General features: G+C 50.7%; 1 protein-coding gene across 1 annotated transcript in view; it reads right to left on the reverse strand.

Annotated features, from left to right (window-relative positions):
- Positions 1-11762, reverse strand: part of ADORA2B (adenosine A2b receptor) — a 20371-nt gene extending 8609 nt beyond the window's left edge. Inside the window, exon 1 of the mRNA XM_069791113.1 lies at positions 10925-11762. Coding sequence (XP_069647214.1) covers positions 10925-11289 — 365 coding nt within the window. The 5' untranslated portion in view covers positions 11290-11762. The remainder of the gene's footprint in view (positions 1-10924) is intronic.
- Positions 11763-21482: the final 9720 nt, after the last annotated feature.

Below are 21482 nucleotides of genomic sequence, written 5' to 3' on the forward strand. Positions count from 1 at the left end.
TATGACGCTGGCCTGGGCCCTGGCTGATAAATTACTGAGTAAATAAACCCAAGGTTAGCAAAGAGCAGAGCCGATAGCAAATAGTTTGTTTTGCTGAACGTCTGAGATGTGTTGCCGAACAAAACGGTGATCTGCAAGCTGAGAGGCTGCGTCAGCACTTGCCACCGTGTCGTCATCAGTGCTGCGGTGCAGGGTCTGCCACGCTAGGCAGCGTTCGACCACGCAGCCCTTGTCCTGCCCAAAGGTGACCCCTTTGACTGTCACCTGCAGAGTGGCACAACCCCCTTTTACATTTGTTCACCACGGCACCCTTGTTCCCAAAGTCCTTCCCTACCCCCCTGCTATTGGAGAGACAAAAATGAGCTCCATCATCTCTACCACGGGCTGAAGACCTGCAGCTGGTACCCAGCAAATACACTGTGGGTCCTGGCTCTTCAGACATCTGCAATAGGTTGTCCACCTGCCTGGGCATTATTGCTGTCTCCCATCCTCGCTGGATGCCTGAGTAAAATCCCCGAGGCTGGCTGAGATGCAGCTTCCAGCAACAAAAAGATGATGGAGAAATCCGCCCTGCCTTGGTCAGGGTTCATCTCGCCAGCAGCCCTCCAAAGGCTGCAGGGCTGCCAGGCTGTGCTTGTAAAAGCTGCACACGGACACCGGGTGTTTAAATGCTTCTCTCATGTATGTAATACAATGCTGAAGTTGCAGCATTAACTTTTCCAGCAGGAAAATTTTCTCTCATGATGCAGCCTCCCAGGCTTGCTTAGTCCAAGCGTTTGACCAGGGATGTCTCTGCAATCTTAACTGGGAAGAGCCAGGAGTGTCCCAACCCTTGTCCTGGCATCTTCGGAGTCTCTGGGATGGCGTAGGGGAGCACTTTGAATCGGGCAAGGCTCTGAACCTGTCAGCCTCACTCTATACCAACCCCTTGCTGGCAGAGTAGTGCTGGACAGACGTGTGTCCGTCAGCAGAGCTGCAGCAGCAGCACCCGAGTCCTTGTGCCCCAGCCTGCTGGAAGGGTGCTGCTCTGCTCAAGGACTTTGTGCCAGTTCTCCCACCGCCAAGCCCCAGCGCAGGATCAGCCTTTGACGAGCAATTCCAGTGCGTAAACTCCAAACTCACAGGTAGCTTGTGCCGAGGCCACGGTCGGTGGGACCAGCGGGGAGATCCAGGCGTGATGGCTGTGCAAGGGATGCTGCAGCCAGCTTGTGTCCTCTCTGCACTCCTGGAGCTTTGGAGGGAGCCCTGGGGGGCTGGTGGTCCCCACTGGTCTCCCTGCTTCCCTCCCCGTTCTGCCCAGTGCCCAGGCTGCCGGATGCAGGGAGGTGAGCAGATGGAGGCTTTAGAACTCAGACTACGCAGGTGCTTTGATACAAACAAGCAGCGATAATTTATATGTTTCTATTTTAAGTGTGAAGGAAAATACACAGACACCTCCATTCACAAGGGGAGAGAGCAATTTGGCTGCCAAGCATTGTATCCTTGTCATCTACTTGCAGCTGTACTTTGCATCTTGCTTTTTTTTTTTTTTTTTTTTTGGTGAGCTATAACAGCATGAAATAAGCACCATCGCTGCTGTTCTGTTTGCTCTATGCACAGCCACGTAATGGAGATCACATACCAGCTGAAATATCCTGGCAGGACATTTTAAATGAATCATAAATTGCACCTTAGAGAGGCGGGGGGGGGGGGAGGAAAAAAAAGAAAAAGCTGTGCTTTTTAACCAGGAAGGAGTTGGCGGTGAGAGTGAGAAATCTGATTAGCGGTTACAGTATCAGCCGAGGAAGCAGAACATCTGCGTCTGTCCATGTCCAGTTGTAGACAAATCACTTCCTCCCACATCTGTCCCCATTGTGTGCAGGGGACAGCAGCAGCGTCCCCCCCCCGCTCGCCCTCCTGGCCTTCCGCTGGATGGGTTACTGCAAACACGCCAGCGCCCACAGCTCAGGTGAGCACCCAGGGGGGTTATTCGGAGGGGCAAGAGGCATCGCTCAACGCCATCCATTTCTGGTGCTTTCACGGGAAACCTGAGCGGCTGCAACAGCTCGGTCCCTGAGCACCCACCCTCCGGGGGATGGAGACGGCACCCACCCTCCGGGGGATGGAGACAGCCAATGGGCCATAAGGTGCCGGCTCACGGCCATCCTTCACCCATCAGAAAAAGCTCAATGGGAAAAAGCGAGTGCTCCCAGGGCAACAGCCCTCCCCAGCTCCCGGTACCCAGAACACGCACCCAACCGGGCAGCATCCCCACCCACCAGGGAGCACCCCACGCCGGGCAAGCGGCCCCGTCGTTGTGCAACCCTGGGTAATGACATGTAAATGAGAACACCCAGCCCTCGCAACACAGAGCCCGGCTGCAGGGTGTTGCTCAAGGCTTGTCCTTAAAAGGGAGGCCCGTATGTGGGTGCTGCTCCGAGCTCTGAGCCTGGATGCTCGGGGAATCCAGCCTTGCCTTGGCTCCATCCCTCACGGGGAGGAGGAACAACCGCCTGCTCCCCTCCGGGTGCTGTTAGGTTGCCATTCCCGCTTGAGGCACCTAACCAGCAAGGTCAGAGGCTGCAATGCTTCGTTTTTAGATTCGGAGGATCACTAAAAAGCATTTAAAGGCTGGAAGGCTTTAACTTTCTCCAGGGCTTGCTGTGTTTATGTTATACGACATTTTCAGCCTTAGTCTGAAATAAAAGCTGGATGATTTTGAACTAGTAAGAGAAGACAAGCCCAGTGGGTGAGCAGAGGCTGGGGCAGCCCTGCTGTACTGCAGGTTTGCTCGCTGGGAAGCAATTCTAACTGGGAGCAGAGTCACAGAGAAAGGCACAAAGAGCAGCACGGAGACCAGGACGAAGCAGTCCTGGCTGAAGAGGAGCCCTCGGGTGGGCATTGACCATCAGCTGCTCCCAGAGGAAGGTGGGGATGGGAGATGTCCGCCAGTCAGAAGCAAACCCATTTGCAGCCCCTAAGTTAACCTCTCCCTGGTTATGAAGGCTCCAAATGACCCTTCCCAGGACAAAAATGGACAAAACCCACTCGTGCTTCACACTCAGCCATAGTGATGCCTCTTGGAATGAGCCAGGCATATGGAGGGGAGCGTTCCCTACTCCGGGTACCCCTTTGTGCCGGCATGCCCCAGCCCACCCCATACAGGCTTCAACTGTGGAGACTATCGAGTGCCTACAGGTTTAAAACCCTCTCGGCAAGATATCCATACCCACGCGCTTATCCCTCCCGTGAACTTCTTCCCCGGGAGAGTGACAGCTGCCCTCCCCAGCTCCCACTTCATCCCAGTTTATCCCTGCTCACCCCTCCACACAGACTGGTACCTCAGCCCTGCCACCGCCAGCCCAGCACTGGCTCAGGACAGGGGAACGGCTGAAGGGCATCGGGTTTGCAGGACCAGGAATATGGGAAGAAGAAATGCAGGAGAGCGTAATTTTGGCCCAAAGCACCCCGCACACGGCGCACGTTTGGCTAATCCGGAGGATTAAGGAGGGAAACTGCAAGTCAGGCTGCCGCGGGGTGGAGAGTGGTGGGAGGGCGGCCGCAGAGCTGCGTACCGGTTGAACACCGACAGCACCTGTGGTGTGGACGTGTGAATATTTTTCTCACATGCACGCATTCACAGCAGCCCACGGCCGGGCAGGAATTTGCATTCGCTGGTTTCTACCTGCAGAAGCCAGCCCCAGCCAGCTCTCGCCCCTGACAGGGTGAGAAAAGGTGACTAAAACCTGAACTAAAAGAAACACGGGGTACGAGCGGGGCGCAGGGCAGGCTGTGGGCTCCCTGCCCACGCCAGGCAACCCCACGCTGCCGTGAACATGCCTGATGCTGGGGGACTGCCAGGGGTGCGCAGAGCTCCCGGGGCACAGGAAGGAAATGAGCTCAGCGCGCCGCACGCTCCAACCACCGGTGACATCAGAACAGAAGCAGCTCCCTCAAGATGCCCGTGTAGAGGCAGGAGCGTGCGATACCAGCCCATCACGCTCCATAGGGGTGTTTCTGAATCCCGGAGCAAAAAAGCCCAGTTCTTCCCACCCAGGATGGCAGGACCGAGAGGAACCTGTGGCCCTCCGGAGCTCTTCCTCGGCACCACTCTCCCTTCATGGCTCTGAAGCCCCACATTATTCTGCCTGGGGATGCCTGGGGCTCAGAATTTTTGTCATTCCAAACCTCCCAGCGTGGTCAGACCTCAGATGTGCAGCACCAGGGTGGCTGAGTTAAAGGCAGCTGGTAGAGGTGAGATAGGAGCTACGATTCACTGCGAGCTTTTTTGGGTGTGATCCTGTATATAGAGCAGTGGTGTGACCGCTACCCCTCCCAGGCACCCAGTGAGTGCCCTGCTCGCTCAGATAACGGATAAGGGCGGGGAGATGGCAGATCTCTGCTGGATCCCTCTTTCTGTAATGAAACGGGTGCTAAAGCCCTTCCTAAAGGCCCCAAACCACTGGCCTCTCCATCCGCCAGCCCCAGCACGCTGCTACTCCTCTGCCTTCCCTGCAGAGCCCTGGGCTTCTTCCCAAGGGCAAGTGGATCTTGCGTGGTCAGCACCGACCCCAGCACCGCTCACCTCCCCGTGCCCCATCCCAGTACGCTCCAGCAGCTCGAGGAGCCCACCCCGCCCTCACCTCCCTGCCCACATTCAGCCAGTTCCAAACCAGTTGGCGACGCAGCATCCAGCCCCCCGCACGCCAGCTCCCCCGTTGCGGCACAACGGGCAAATCTCACGGAAAAGACCGACGGGAGAGGGGGAGGACGTGGCCAACAGCCACCCCCGTAGCACCGCGCTCCCGGGAACCTGGCGCTGGGATTTGGCTGGGAGGGAGGGCGGGAAGGCTGGGGCGATGGGTGCTGATGCACAGTGCATCACGGAAAGGGGCGCGGGCAGAGCCCCAGCCACGGCGGCACCGGTCCGCCTGCAAAGCTTTTTCTGCAGGGACCGTGCTCTGTCCCTTGTCCCCAGTGGGTCCGGCAGCTCTGGTCACGGTGCTCAGCGACACGCCGGTCGGTGCCCGCACGGCCCCAAAGGGTGAGCGTAAGGGCACAGACACACTCGCAGGTTATTTGTGGCTCATGCCCAGGCCTGATGTCACCCATAGGATTAGGAGATAATCCGCTCGGTGGCACGCACAAATTCCCTGAGCCTCTCGTGTCGTCGGACTTCGCAAAGCCACGAGAGCCCATGGGGAGGGGAGAGGACTGACACATCTGTAGGCGCAGCTGGCGTCGCCGATTCCTGGCATCTTGCGGATTAAATACAGTAATAGGAGCCCCAACACCTCCTGCATAGTGACCGCCCGGTGTAGCCAAGGGCCAGAGCAGAACGCTCCTAAAAGACTCAGTTTTGCAGTCTGTGCTCATTGCTATGACAAGCAGCAAATTCATAAAAAAGCCCAAGAACAAGCCTGTTAATTAACAAAGCAAAAACTTTTAACTGCAAAATAAAACAGTTTGCTGTCAAAACATTTTGATTTAATATATTAAGGTCTCCTCGAGCAAAATTCGGCCAGATTTCAAAAGATGCTTTTTTCATCTAAAAATTAACCTGTATTTTTTATAGAGTGAGCTGGCCAAAACTGAAAAAAACTCCTAAACCCTAAGCTCTGGGTTCTGGCTCAGCCCAGAAATCAGTGCCCTCAGCCGCTCCAGCCGCTGCTCCCTGACATCCCTGCTTACCCCCCAGGCTCTGCAGGAGCCGCATCAGGACGGAGGTCTCAAAGACAATTAATTCCCTTCCTGTCAGGATTTTTGCTTTTTGGTAGGGAAGTGATGCCCGAGGTGGGGAAAAAAAAGTATAAAAATTTGGGACAAGCATTTTTAGGCAACCAGGCTGCTCACAACTAAAAATAGTTGTGATTTTCCACCCTCCAGTTTCTGGCCATGAGGGCACATGTGATTATTTCTGATTTTTTTTTTTTTTATTGTGCTTCTGTGTCCAGAGTTGACTGCATCCGAAGCCCGGAGCAAGCAGCGGCCCTTGCGAGACCCACGGCCGGGCGAGCGGGTGCTGCCGGCCCCCGGCTGCAGCACAAACCCCCCACGTTCTGCTTGAATCGAGCTCAACTGACACAAACTTCCTTAAAGACGTGACAGCTCCATTGCTCAAGCGAACATGCCAGCCCTCCTGCCTGCAGCACTCGGCACGTTTGCCAGGCTTGTTGCACATCAAGTTTATTAATCGATGATGACCTTGGCCAGGCGCAGCCGTCTGATGGAGAGGGGAGGCAGAGCAGCCACCGCTCTGGAATAATTGCCGGCTCTCAGGATCGGGCCCCACGCGTGTGAGCTGCGCACGAACAGCAGAACACGCCGGGGAGTTCAAACGAAGGGCAAGGCAAGGATGTCCCTTCAGAAAGGAAATGAAGCAAGGGCAGAAGGAAGAGCAGCTGCAATTCTGCGTGCCGTTGATGGCACACAGAAAATGGCAGGTGAAGACCAAGGCTCTGAAGAGGATTTTTTTTCCTCCTCCCCAGTGGCTCCAGCCCTCCCGCCTGCCATAAATACCCACCAGAACAAGCTGGGAGTTGAAAGGAACCCAGGAACAGTTCTTTTGCTGGAGAAGACAGAGGGAACCCCCTCCTCTGCAGCAGCAGGGCAGGCAGCCGTAAAGCATCAACCAAGCCACCTCTAGAGAGGACACTGCACACCTCAAGGGGTCAGATAACAGCAAAGACAATCCAAATGGGATTTGTCCCCACGAGGTGAGCAGACACGAGCCGGACCACTGCCTTCATCACGTCAAAGAAAAGAGGGGCAGCAGCTCACGTGGGAGACTGGCAGCACCAGAAGCAGAGCAGTGCAACACCATCGACAGATGATGATCTGAGCCGGCGGGGCAGCAGCACGGGCTCAGCAGGGTGCAGAAGGGGAGACGGCATGGTCAGAGATACCCTGTTCTAGTTCATGGCAAAGCTGCCCCAGAACATCAGTCTTGCACTTCTGCTAGGGATAAAATTGAAGATGGGAGAGAACTAAATCCAGGGAGGAAGAGCAAGCACCAGATCAGCTCAGATCACAGGGAGTTTGGGGCTAAGTTTCCCTCTGCAGGTCTCAGCTGGGGTGTTTGCCAGGCAGGCAGCAGGAGTACAGCATTCACTGTCCTGCCGGACAAGGGGACACATAGTGTGATGTTGCACAGGGTGTTTCATTCTCCTTTTGCTCTCTAAATACAGATTCTTTTCTCCCTCCCTAATTCCTGACACATTTGTTCCAGGCATCTATCCATACCTACAATTATTAGCCACGCCAAAGGGTTTTGGTTAATGCAAATAAAAGGGAAAGATTTTATTCCACCTACAAATCTTCTTTGGCTCACAGCTGTGGGACTGTGGGGTGAAATCCAGCCCTGGAGAAAGCCAGAGAGTGAAAGCCTAGCACCGCTCCTGTGCCAGACACTCCGCAGGATGGATTTGCTGCTGCTGAAAGATGCTCCATGGCCTGGCTTTGATATTCTGCTGGGAGGAAGCATTGCGGGGGAGCGAGATTTTGAGGGGGGGGGATCGTTGGCAGAGGAGAGCAGGGATGGTGCCACGTACCTGGGGTGGCACAGGGACGGGCACACGCAGGCAGGGCTCAGAGTTGCAGCCGCACGAAGTGGGCAGCACGGGTGGGGGCTTCTCCACAAACAGTCAATTTGTCAAAAACAAACGAAATAAGAGTTTCAAGGGTCAGAAGGAATTCATGGCTTCAGGTCAAATTCAGCAAATATTTTTAGCCAGAAGAGGGAGGGTTCTAAACCACCATTTTTAAATAAGATTTTTGTTCTGCAATTGTCTAGATGAGAATTTGTCAGTTCCTTTCCAGCGAGGATGCCTCCATTTCAAAAAGCAGCACAGCAACATCAGAAGGGTTAAGCAACTCAAATAAAAATCTGCCAGGTTGGTCAGGATCACTTTGTTTCACTGAAACCTCCAAACATTGCTGTTTCAGTTTGACTGAAACAATTTTCCTCTTCCCCATGGGATTTTTTTTTTTGGTTCAACCACAGAACTGAAAAATCCATTATTAGCCTGGCTGTAATGCAAACTTCTCCTGCGCACCCGCAGCCTGCAGGCCTGCCCAGCCCCTCAGTGTGCTTAAATAGCCCTGAAATAGTATTAAATAATATGGCACACTCAGTTCTCAATGTCCCTACAGAGGTTTCCACAGGGAGCTGGTGGATGGGACAGGGACACTTGTCTGCTCTGCAACAGCTGCATTATTTATTGTAATTGCTAGACAGGGCTGGGTACAAATCATTTGCTTAAACGTTTACAACTTCACGGCCTGTTATCAGCCTCTGCACTGGTCTCCAGAATGAGTGTTTTAGCGAGAAAGAAACTTTTCCTAAGCTCGCTATTCCTACAAATTGATGACCAGCTTTCCCTTTCCGCAGCGCGACCCTCCTTCCAGAAACGGCCCGTGCACCTACCTAGAGCGGGTGGCTGGACAAGTTCCTTCCCCCTCGCTGCCAGCAGCCCCGTGGAACATCTCAGGAATAACGATGCTGATGAGACAGCTCTAAGCAAGCCTTGGTTGGAAAACCCTGGTGCAGTAGAGAAGTGTTTTGCCAGCATAGTTTTATAACCTCCTCTATCCTCTTTTGATCTTGGCTGTGCAAATAAAAACAGCCTTTCAGTACCAGTCTCTAAATCTCCTGTTGCCGAAGCAATGACCTGTCCATTGCCCTGTCCTTTTAAAGGAGTTTTACTTACTGGTCACCTCTGAGAGCAAGAAAATGGGCCTCAATGCCAAGACCAAGTTTAATCCAAACATCACACTTCAGACCAGCCTGGGATGGGACTCCTTGATCTCCGTTTACAGCTGAAGGGGCTGTGTGCATCCAGCTAGAAAGCGCTCACAGGAATAAAGATGTTTGTGCAAAAGGAATAAAAGATTTGGCCTAAGATGGGGTGGAAAAGCAATGTCGGGAAAGGATCCCGAAGCAAGGCAAAACTGTCCTGGGATTTCATCCCACACCGGTGTATGAACTGACCTCATGGAGAGTCGAGCAAACCTGCTAGAGACCAGGATTGTGAAAAAAAAAAAAAAAAAAAGGGTGGAGGAAATACTTGCTATTTTGTCAGTTGGCAAAACCACTTCCCTTCTGCAAGCATGTAAATGATCCCCTCAGAGCATTTCTGATCTGCTGCTCTCACCTCGGATTCCAGTGGAGTAGAAAGAAACCGATCTCACAAGGTTCAACTTCCTCTGCCAAGCGCTGCAAAAAGCACTCGGGGTACGAAGGGAGTCAGAACCATGCTTGAATAGCTCGCTTGTGGCGGGGGCTGCGATTAAATTGAAACTTAAAAAAATCCGACCCGCTTCCATAGCTGCTGCTGTGCCGCTAGCCCCCATCCCGAGCAAGCCCCGAACAAACGAGTGGAAGAGGCACCAAGGTGTTATCTGGAGCCAACGTGCATCCCTGAATCCAGGCGGGTGGCTGGGAAGGTCAGCAGCCAGTGTCAGAGATCTGAACTGCTCTGTCCCCGCTCCCTCCTGGGCAGACGGGAGCTGCAGCTTGGTTCTCGCTTACTCTACACCCGTGGAATTTCCACGTTTTGTGCTCCGATGACACACACGGCCACTCAGCGTACATGCATTTCCACTACCAGTTTTTATCATCTGCCTGATGACTAATTGATATTTGCCTAACGTATGGGAGTTCTCCGACACAAGGTGCCAGAACAGGCTGAAGGGGGTTTTTTTAAGTCATTTTAGGGTGAACTCATGGCTCCTGCAAGGGAGATACCAGAGGCGAGCAGAACCTCGGAAAGCTGCAGGTTACACAGTTCAGCTGAGGTCCCTGTGTCAAATCCGCCCCGCTTCCCCACAGCCTCCACTTCCCACCAGTCCCCCGAGGGGTCCTGGACTCCCCAGCGGGGCTCCGGCGACGTCTTCTTCCCGGGAAGGGACGACCGAGACACGAAGGAGACCGAGACTAAGGGACTCAGGTCATTTGTAATGCAAAGCCAGGGGTCTGGTGCACTGAAGCCTAAGGCAGCTGCTGCACCAGCTCACTGGAGCCTGTAAATTATATTCAGTACAGTTTTCCCCATGGTATTGCAACGTCCCATGAATTAGAAGGAAAACAATTTATGTCTTTGATACTGCACTTGGATGAAAGTCTAAACCGTAAAATTCTGAAACCTGACGTATGAATCCTTTCTCCTTCCCTCTTCTCCTTTCACAGTGTATGCACTGAGCTGTCACCCTCTGACATTTACTGAGCTATACGCTCTCTCATGGTAAGCACTCAGAAGGAAAGGGTATGTATACAAGCACTGAAATATGGTTTCAGCGTTTGTAGCTGTAACAAATTGCACTTTTGGTCCATTCATTGTAGCCCTCTAAAAACTTGAAGACAGCCTAGTTAGTTAGACTCTAGTGCTGGCTGTAAACGTGAAGTATGTACAAAGTCACGTTAAGATCTATTTAAGATGACTTTCAGCCTTTCTGGAAGTATTGTGACCTGAGCTCAGGACGAGGCAAGAGCTCTTACAGAACAGCCTGCAAAACTACTTCTCTAATAGGCTGGGAAGTAGGAGAAAGAGTGGTTGCTCCTATATTTAGTTACCTGGGAGATGCTCAGACCCCACAATAATGGGGGCTGTATAAATACCTACATAGATTAGCTACAACTACCCCAAGCACACTACTACATCACTGCATAGCCCTCCCAAGAAACCACTGACCCTCCCAAGACAAACATCCTCAAGAAACTGAGCTCCTGGGATATTTTGAAGTAAGAGGCAGGATACCGAAAGCCCGATGCCAGTCCCGCAGCCAGCGAGCGCAAAACCTCCGTTAATTTTCATCGCCACCTGTGAGCAGCAAACTTCTTACGGCAGCACGAGGGACCAGAGAAGTTCCTGCACGCTAAGGCCAGGAAGGCCACGGTCTGGGCTGTCAAGGAAGGTGGTGGCTACCTGCGTCCGCTCCGGTCTCTTACCTCAGTGGGATCTTAATAGCCAGGTACCTGTCGATGGCCACCGCCAGCAAGCTGAAGATGGAGCTTTGGGTGAGCACCAGCACGAAGCAGGCGAAGAAGAGGCAGCTGTGAAAATCCACCTGGAAGCCGATGCTGATGGTGATGGCGAAAGGGATGGCTAGCAACCCCACGGCGATATCGGCCACCGCCAGGGACACCAGGAAATAGTTGGTCGCGTTCTTCAAGGTACTGTTGATGGCCACGGCCCAGCAGACCAGCACGTTGCCGGCGATGGACAGCACGGCGATGATCAGTTCCAGCACGATATAGGTGGTTTTCATCGTGTCCATGGCGAGAGCCCAGGGCGAGGAGCTAGAACCGTTCATGAGAAAAAGCGACTTTCCACCGGCCCACCGGCCGCAGGTACCAACGGGCCACGGGGCAGCGGCGTTTCCCGGAGAGAAGCACCCATGGCCGGGCTCACCGCCGCCTCCCGCCCGGTCACCGGAGCCGGCTGGGGGGGGACGGGGACCGGAGGGGAGCGGCGAGCCCCGGGTGGCGGCCGGCGGGGGGACATCCGCGGCCGCTCTGCCGCCGGTCACCGAATCCACCGAGCACCCAAAACCGCCGGCACCGGCTGCTGTTCCGTCCGCCTCGGGGCCATCCGGGACGGGACCGGATCGGACGGGACCGGACCGGGACCGGGACCGGGCCCCGCTCCGCCCCGGGGATGCTCCGCCGCCCGCCCGCCCCGCGGAAAGCGGCTGCCGCTGGCGGCGGGGCTATTTCTGCACATGGGGAGAACGGGGCGGGGAGTGCGCCGAGACGAGCCGATTGGCCCACAAACGGCTGGGCCCCGGGATCCCCCCCGCAACCCCCGGACCGGTCCCGGTCCCTGTGTCCCCCCCCAGACACCGCCCGGCCGCCGCTGCCCGGTCCCGGTGTCTCCCCCCCCCGCTCCGCCCCGGGCACGGTTAAAGGCCACCAGCGGTTTTTGCAAGGGGGGGGGTGTGGGGGGGGGGCACTTTGCCGAAGGAGGGGTGGAAAAATCTCTTGTCGTCCCCCCCCAAAGCGACAAGCGTTGCTGCAGCCTGTTGGGACACCGGTGGGGGGGATTGCCACACGGAGAAAAATCCCCACAGGCAGGGCGCTGACCGAAAGTAAAAACAACAAAAAAAATAATTTCACAAAAATCATGACAGCACCGAGGCCCATGGACAGTTATCACACAACGTGACCTTTCCTGATGTAAGGAAATGGCAAACCAGCACGGATTAGCAAACGCTGTTACTCACAGGGCCACGGTAGCGGAGTTCAGGTCTAAGGAGCTTGGAAAGAATTAAAAGCCGATACAATCGCCAAAGAAAGGGTTTGTCTGCGCTGGTGGATCTTAAAACCAGCAGAGAACATGGCGATAAATACAATTTAAGAACTACTTACCTTTTCATCGCAGCTTTCATGCTTTATATTGTGTTCGCCATCAAAACACGACCAGATCGGAGGTTGAAATTCACACCGGCTCTACAGCATCCAGCAGTATGAAATAATCCAGGACAGAAATTCACACCGGCTCTGTAGCATCCAGCAGTACCAAATAATCCAGGACAGAAACTAGAAAAAAATCCAAACCATTAAGCAAAAGAAACCTTCCTGTAGCAAACAGAAAGTAAAAGAAATTGCCATTATCTTTTTTAAAACAAAGTTGGAAATGAAATCCTGTGGAAGTGAAAGGTTTCTGGGGATCCAAAGTTAAAGAGGAGCAAAACCACACGGGAAAAATAGGATCCAAATGATTTCTATGGACATGGTGTAAATGGAAACACTCTCATTGACTAGCAATGCTTTGGATCAGACAGGTATGAAGGGGAAATCCTAATTTATATTGAATGAAGCCTTTTTTTTTTTCAAGGTGGACATTTCAGGAGCAGAATGCTTAAGAATGATTAGGATGCTGAAGGAAAGCCGTGTCTGTGGTATATATAATTCGATGGGGAAGTACAGCAAGGCTCCCTTTGCTCCTTTTAGACAAAAGGATCCGCATTTGGGGAGTGTCGCTGCCCCTTGCCTTCCCACCTAACACCTTTGCATTTCGTATCCGCCAAGCACTTTGCTGGCGCAAAGAAAGGACCGATTCTCACGACAGCTCTAACAGGCAAGTACCTAACTGCTGTGATTCAAACCTTGGTGTCCGCCTGGGACTGCACTGAAAGGAACGACAGAGTTTGGAGGAGAACTCAAGGCTGTCAGTACGCAGCCCCCCCCGCCCCCCCCCCCCCCCCCCCCGTATCAGGCTGCTCCATCTTTCTCAGCACTGGCTGGATCCTGAACTTGCCTCCACTGGTTTGGTTTATTTATTATTTTGGGATGAGTGTAGCTTCCCTCGTGCAGAGCCTGTTGTAATCACGTAAACGACGGTAAACTATGATGGAAGAGCACTTTTTCCCCCAAAGCAATGGATTTACCTCAGGGTTTTTACACATGTTGTTTTCCTAGCTCTAAAACATGTGCCAACAGAAGCCTTCTCCTGCTTTATAGCACTTCAGTGAAACAAGAATGAACTTTCTGCAGTGGATACATTTTATTAGAAAAGGATCTGCTTTTGTGATCATGGAAGTACTTTTTACAGGCTGATCCGAGGGAAATTGTGGTTTATCAAGTCAGACATGGACAGAGAAGCCATTATTTCAGATTCTGGTGAATAGGTCATTCTGGCCAAGGTCTCTCTCTGGGACTGGTAGTAAGCCACTGTGAATATTATGGATTTTGCATTACACGGAGATTCATGGCTCTCCAAAGCAGCGAAGCCTTTGCCAAGGTCCAGTGGTTTATTCTGGCATTAACTGATGCAACTGAACTCATTCTGACTACAACTTAGCTGCAAGTGGAGCCAAAGACAAGCGTGCTCAGCTCTGTTGTACCAAACGTGGTTAAATCCTGCTGGCAGTGAGGGCAGGATGAGGCCATTCCCAGCCAGAGATACCGACCCTGCCCTCCAGGTGCATTCTTCGAGCCCTGTTTTAAAATATATGGCATTGTACACCCTACCATTAAATACTGACTGAATGTGCTGGCCTTGTAAAGTAATCATCTGAGCAGGCTTTGTGAAACTCTGCAGTTCTTGGGGCTCTGAGGATGATGAAGCCACAGGTGATAACGTGCGTATTTATATACTGGAGTCCGTAAAGGAGCAAGGAAATCACACGATGAGCAAGGTAAATGTAGCCCAAAGCTTGCAGCCTGTGGAATCCGTTCAAGAAGCGGAGCGTAATAGTGACATGGCACCAGGTCACCGGAGCACTGTTGGATGCCAAGATGCCAGAGACAAATGAATCACCATTGCTATTACTTTCCTGGATTCTATTTTACTCTAGGAATTTGCCTCTCAACAGCCATGTAGGAAACAGCACCAGCCCCAATCTGCTTCTTTCAAGTGCAAGAACTAATCGGGCTCTTTTGTTCAGAGGGAAACCGATTTAAACAGATCCCACGTTATGAATGGCGATGCGGTGGGAGACAGGATCAGCACCCTGGTGTGGCCACAGCCCGTGTCTCCGTGGTTTGGCAGAAGCCCACCAACCTCGTACGTGCCGTTCCTTCTGTCGCTGCAGTCCCCGGGGGAGCAGAGCTGCCGCTTTGGAGGCCGTGCGTTTCCTGCAGCCCTCTGTGATCTCTTTTGTGTGAGGCCCCTGCGTCTCTGCGCTCTCTCGGGCTTCACTGAGGACTTCCCTAGCAATCTCTGTCTTGACACCTTCAGTACTCTTGGCCCAGCCACAAAGAACCGGTGAGGAGCTCCACTAATACACAACTCTCCATGCCCATCGGACACAGGGACCGGGATGCTCTTGCAGCCTGGGATGTACTGCAGCCAGGTTTGCCTTCTCCGTTGCTAAACACACGTTAAACGGAGGAGTAACAATCACCGAAGTAGGAGGGTCTCCGCTTCAAAGGGACGCAGACATCTTCTGAATATCAGAAACAGAGAGAGAGAGAAAAAAAAAGCGGATGCCAGGCAAAAAGTTCACCTGTCTTGCTGCTACAGACGCATCCGTCATACTGACTCTGGCAACCCTCCATTGACCCGAGAGCGCTGCGGTGTTGAGCAGAACTGGCTTTTGGGTGGTAGAGAGCATTAGCCCTGCACCTCGTGGCTTCGTGATCAAAGCAGCTGCTAGCCATCCTTGTCCGTGAAGAGGCAGCTCCATCCCAAAACTGCCCATAGCGAGGGGAGACCGGGAAATACGGAGGAGAGATGGGGCAGCCCCCAGGGCTTTCCGAACAAGCCCTGTTTTGGAGTACAGGCTGTGGCACAGTCCCGTGCCATGGCATGTGCCCTTCTATGACCACGGAGACTCAGAGGTTCTCTTTTCCTCCAGACCTCGCCAGTACACCTCGGTACGAGCCTCCACACACGTGTGTCCCCAGGAGACACTTGCATTTCTAACCTCTTTTCACTACTTGTCTCCTCCGCAAGGATTATGGGTGACGAGAATAGCTCGTGACAGCGGTGAGGGTAGGGATTTGCGAGGTGGACACGAGGAGCTGGACAAAAAACCAGCTCCTGTCTGTCACGTGGCCGTGTCTGGCTGCCAGGGCAAGAGACCTTGGCTACAACTTGCTAAATAGGAACCATCAGCCCGGCAGAGCTGGCGCTGCCTTTGTGAACCGAATTCCCATTACCACTCAAGTCTTCACTAGCACTTCGGAGCTGTTTTGCAGGACAAGATGTAGCTTGTCCTGAACCTGACTCCAAGAAAGGCTTCCCAAGACACAACATAACCTGTAAACCATGCAGCAGGTACAAAAGCCCTCTTCAAAGCGGTAAAGCCGACGACGGGCTGAACTACACGCAGTCTGCGCAAGCTAGGCGAAGGGAACGGGGGTTTTGAGGCTAACTTGGTATGCAGGCAGGTGAAAGAAACACTCTGCTCTGCCTGAATATTTATTGCCTGCATTGCTGCGCCGAGCATTAGCATGTCAAAGATTGCGGATGAGCTCTGAAGTAAACAATGATGGAGGTGAATGGCCGAAGGTGAGGTTAGCCGCTGTATCGCTGTAGGCGTTTTTGCTGGAAGAGACTGGGAAAGGAAAGCAGAGAGTGAAATTCCAGAGAAAACTATTTCCATACTGGAGACTTCAGTCAGTCTGCAAAATCCTTGGAAAACAAAACAGGAAAATTACGGTAAGACTGTAAACTGCAGATCAACAAACTTGGATTTTCCTGGTCCCCAGGGTCATTGCCAGGTAATAAATGTATATTACCCTGGAATTCAAAACTGGTGCTTAAATTATCTGCAAGAACTCATCTTGTAACAATGCAGGTGTGTGAATTCTTTATAAATTGTGGGTTATATCTTACACCTTTCATTAGAAAACAAAAAAGTCACCGCAAGACTGAAAAAAAAACCCCTATAAACAGCAGTGAAATTTAAAAGGAAGGATTTTGGCTGAGCAGAGGCAAGGGTATGAGGATACCATTTTGAAGAAATTTTTAATGTATCTCTGTGTTTGATTTTATTTACTAACCACCTTCTATGATGAAGAGCCAGGTAGGTCTTCAGCAGTATTTTAAAATGAAAGCTGCAGCTCAAGCCAAGAGCATTTGAAGCCCTACAGTGCCGGACCGTGGCTGCAAGGTCTCACCTGCACAGGGCTCCCAGCGGGTACTGGGCCCAGTTGTCTCGTTTACGTTGGTGGAGCTGGTACAGCCAATTTCCCCAGAGAAATTGAGGAAGCACTGTTACTTTTCCAGGCCAACATCAGCAGTGGAAAACCCAGGTGAAGCTGGAGAGGGAGTGATGCCATTTGCAATTCAAACAACCTGGGAGTGCTTCATGCAGAGCTAGAGCTGCTTCCTGGGTAAAACCTTCACAACTTCATGCCCCTAAGAAAACAAACTTGCTTAGTGCCTGCTCCACAAGCCTGTCTCAGAGCTTCACCCCCAATCAACACTTCACAGCAACAATCAGAAGTGATTCCGCTCCCTGCCAAACCCTGACAGTGCAGGCAAATGTGCTCTTACCCCAAGTGTTTAGAGCCATTCTGCTTTATGCAAAAACGTGACATGTGGAGCTCCAAATGACTGCAATGAGAAGACTTCAGCTGGTGCAACACAACTGCTCAGAATATAGAATTATGCTCAAATTCTAGAGAAAAGCTAGATTTAATTCAAATCCTTCAGCCTGCTTTCTCTGTGCAAGACGGAACCAAGATTTGCAAATGTTACTATTTATTTACTATTACTATTTGCAAATATTACTATTTATTACTGATATTACTATTATTACCATTATCTGGAACTGTCCAAGGACAGCTATAGCATATAGAGAAGCCATGAACCTGTGGTGGCTTAGGTCCCAGCTAGGGCTCTGAAAACCATCCTCGACCTGTAACAACTAGCCTCCCTTCACACGCAGATCCACTCAGGTCACTCAGGGGTTAAAGGGGTTAAAGGTTAGCTGTGGCAAAGGGAAAACTGCAGAATACACACAAAAAAAATTCAAATCAGCCAATGCAGAGGAAGGGACCAGCCTTCCTGACCCACTCGGGCTCCACGTTCAGCTGCCAGCAAATACTGAATTTGCACTCAAACCCTGCTTGAACCCCAGTATCGTTATTACAGCCCCTGTTATATTGCTCCATCACAAAGATAGGAGATTCTTCTGTTTTGTCCAGTCTCCGCAACTATTGGCAAAAGTGCTATGTAAACCTAGTGCTAAACACTGCTAAAGCCCAAGAACTTGGTTAGTGGGGTTTCCATCCTTGCAAGGCTGTATCAGAAACCCTCCTAGCTTAGTCGCTATGAAAGCAATGTCTTAATCACAGCTGAAGGGGAAGAACCTGAAACCTGGGCCGCGCTACCCCATGGCATGTTATTTATTATCAATATTACTAGCCCCGTTGCAAGCTTCAGACTGAACTCTCCCTTCCCAGAATGGCTCTCCAGGGCCTTGGCAGTACAATTGCTCTCAAGGGCTGAGCTATGCATATGTTATTATTATTGCTGTGCTATTCAGACATGTTGGGTTATCTGAATTGAATATGAGTAGCTGCATTACAAATAAGCAAAAGGCCACGCTCACTGCTTTCATTGTAACTGCCCCGGCTATAGTTTTTATTTTGGCAAAGAAAATAACAGGCATTTTATAACTGGAAAAGCCAAGCAGAGTCATACTGGTAGTCTCACTTCCCAGGAGCTTGATCCTGTTGGGAGAACATCGGGTACATCCTGCTGAATCACTAACCTGAGGAGTTCCTTAGCTTCCTCGATTAGAGTGTGGGAGTGGCTTACTATGTGAGAGAAAGGACGAGCTGTCTGAGAAAAAAATTACAGCACATCAAGGTGGAGCAAGGGTTTGAACTGCTATATACTCTTTCTTTTTCTAAGCCAAGAGAAGTGGAAAAATTGAGCTTTGCACAGAAGGTGTCCAGCTGTCTGTGTGGAGCAGGTTAGAAAAAGCACTTGCTCCCGTGTTAATTCTCTTAATCTTGTTACTTTCTCTTTAACAAGCTTAACCTCATGATGTGTGGGTAAGGATAAAACCTTGGTCATTGCTATGTACTTAAGAAGGGACAGCAGTTCACATTCTAGATATGTGAATAATGTTTACCCACATTGGCATTTTACAGCTTTCATTTTCTTCCTGCTATGCTCAATAAAAAACACTGATTGCTGCCATAATCTGCCATCTTTTCCGTGTGACATTTACTTCACGGTCCTGTTACCCAGAGTTTGCGCCTATAGTTTTCCAGCAACAAATTCTGAAAAACTATACCTGTGAGACTTCAGCCACCCGGTTCTGACCTTTATAGCCCATCGAGTCTCCATCTGGAAGACTTCTCATTCTACTCGTATTGCTTATGCTTCTTTACCATCTATTACGGCTTACATCTTTCAAGCATGCGGATAACCAGGACAATTTCTCAACTAATGCTCACCTGCACTGATTTCCTGTCCAAACATCACTACAGCTAGTGCAGCCTAAAAAGAGGAGAGATACAAAGTTGTTATTTTATAGACACTGGTGACACTGGTAGCTGGACAGCCCAAGAAGATGGGGTAAGGTGCTTGCCTGGCTCTGGAAGCTGGTCAGTATGGGGATCAGGAAGGAACTGCATCCTGCATACTGCACCTTATATCCCTTTTCCTTTCTCCTGAGCTACGTGCGCTTTAAAAAGCCAAATTGAAAACATGGCCATTCTGAATTACAGCACTACAGAAACTTCCGCTCTTCCAGGAAAATTTCTGGTGGTGATGGTCTCGGAAAGCATGATGACTCTGAAGATTTTGAAGCCCAGTGTCTCTGGGAAGACCTGCTAGGAGTTCCAACATCCCTCAAAGTAAGCAAGCAGCATAGTTCAGAACTTAAAACAGAACCATGATCTGAGGTCCCACCCATTTAGGTATCAGGAGCCTGGGAATTTGGGGTAAAATGAGCATTATTGATGACTAAGGGGGGAGATGAAAGGGTTGGCTCAGAGATGGGGGAGGCTGAAAAATATCTTAATAAGCTTTTCCCCAAAACAAGAGTTTCCTTTTCATCACATGTCATGGAACCACAGATGGGTTCACATAGGTTGACACCATGTTTGTGACTAGCACTCCTGCCTCAGTTCCTGTGGAAGGTCTCTGACCATTTTGGGAATGCAAGATTCCTCGGGCTCATCCTGGGCTTTAAACTTTAGACTACACTGCGTTGTCTTCAGCTTCAAATATAGATCAGGTCACGGCACTTTGCTTTCATCTGTCGCTGCCAGGGGCTCCAGTTGAACACGAAACCCAAAATGCTGGAATCCGTGTTTGGAGCAGGTCTGTGTGTTCACAGAGAGGTCTTGGTTCACGATACAAACAAATAAAAACCTCTCCATCTCAAATAAATAGAAGAACGTGCACCAGTCAGGAAGGGAATGCTTCTTTCCACCCCAATCTATGTTTTCTAAGCATTAGGAGACACTTGGCAATGAAAGCGTACTAAGCAGTAAAGCAGTCCTGAATCTTGTCATCTCACCCCATCTACAACCAGCCACAAATAATCCTGGGAAAATATTGGCCTCAACTTTCATTTTCAGTCTCTTGCTGAACCACTTGCAAACATATCCGCACATTTTACTCACTGACAATCTCCACAGAGAATCCAGCTTTTCCCAACAAATAAATCAAAGCACCAGGAGTGTATTCTGAAAACAGTTGAGACAGCACAGCCTGTAAGCATCTAACAGCTTACTTCAGGAATGGAAATACCAAGTCTGGCAGCAAGAGACAGCAGGTCTTTGGAATCAATTGTTCCTAAGCAGAACCTATTTTCTGAAAGATAACAAGGGAATTCACAGATGTTAAGAGTTGCAAATGGCTGAATATAGCCAATTCTGACAAAAATAAGAATTGTCTTTACATCCTTTCCAACTGTAGATCCTGATTGCTGGGCTGTTAAGTTTTGCTGGCTTCCCAGCGTATACTTACCACGGCAAAGGCACCGGCACAGCTTCGGTAACCTGCTGAAGTCAAGCAGCAGAGCAGTGCATCTATTTTAACACAAATATTTTTTTGTGAGTGGTTGTTTGGCTGAAGCTTTGTGTCACAGTCTGTGATAGCACGACTTTGTGTTTTGTAGCAATTACAGTCCAAACAAAGATTATGTGGACGGGTTTTTATAGAGCCAACAGAGAGAGATATCTTGTTTGATCATTTGTTTAAAACTAAAGCAAACATGAACTACAGTAGCTGCAATAACAGGTATCTTGCTACCCACTGGTATCTCCGTAGTGTACAAAGAACAGATTAACTCTTAACAGCACTGTCTCACGAGACTCATATCTCTTTACAGAGAACGGGACTGACACTCATCAAGTGCAATTTTTGTTCACTGGTCTGTAAGGCAGAAAGGATTTTTGCCTTTCCACATCCCAGGACTCGACAGTCTATCCCCATCAAAAAATTGCTGGGTGCTACCGGACATGAAGGATAATGTCCTCTAAGCATACCTAACAGTTTGTGTAATAGAAAAAAACCCCCCTAAACCCCTCACTTATTGCAGTTACTGCAACATGCAGACAGAAATTACCGACTTTACGTCTCAGCCAAGATCTGGCTGGGGCACAGGAAGATGGAAACGAGGTAGTCAGTCACACACAGCTTTGAAGGCCAACCTGTAACCGGCTGATGTTACATGGTCATTTCTACTTGTGTCACAAACGCAGGTGGCGAGTCCGGATAGATCACAGCTTCCGTGGGGAGTCCGGATAGATCACAGCTTCCGTGGGGAGTCCGGATAGATCACAGCTTCCCTGAGCAGGGCTAGACAACCAGGATTTCACCTCATTGGGACTAAACAACATTGTAAAACCAATCTGGTCTGATTATTAATTAGTTTTATTACAATACTGCATATTAACTCTAGCCTCTGGTTGGAGGCTGTATAAACAAAGCAAATCCAGCTGTTGGCCCAAAGTTTTTATAGCTAAAAAAGACAAGGACAGACAGAAGGATAGAGAAAACAGATCAATGAAGGATTGGGAATTTAGACAGACAGACATGAACTGCCTTATTCCAAGGTCACACAATCAATGAACTCTAAGCAGAGTC

Source organism: Haliaeetus albicilla, chromosome 9 (assembly GCF_947461875.1).
Source record: "Haliaeetus albicilla chromosome 9, bHalAlb1.1, whole genome shotgun sequence".
Lineage (NCBI taxonomy): Eukaryota > Metazoa > Chordata > Aves > Accipitriformes > Accipitridae > Haliaeetus > Haliaeetus albicilla.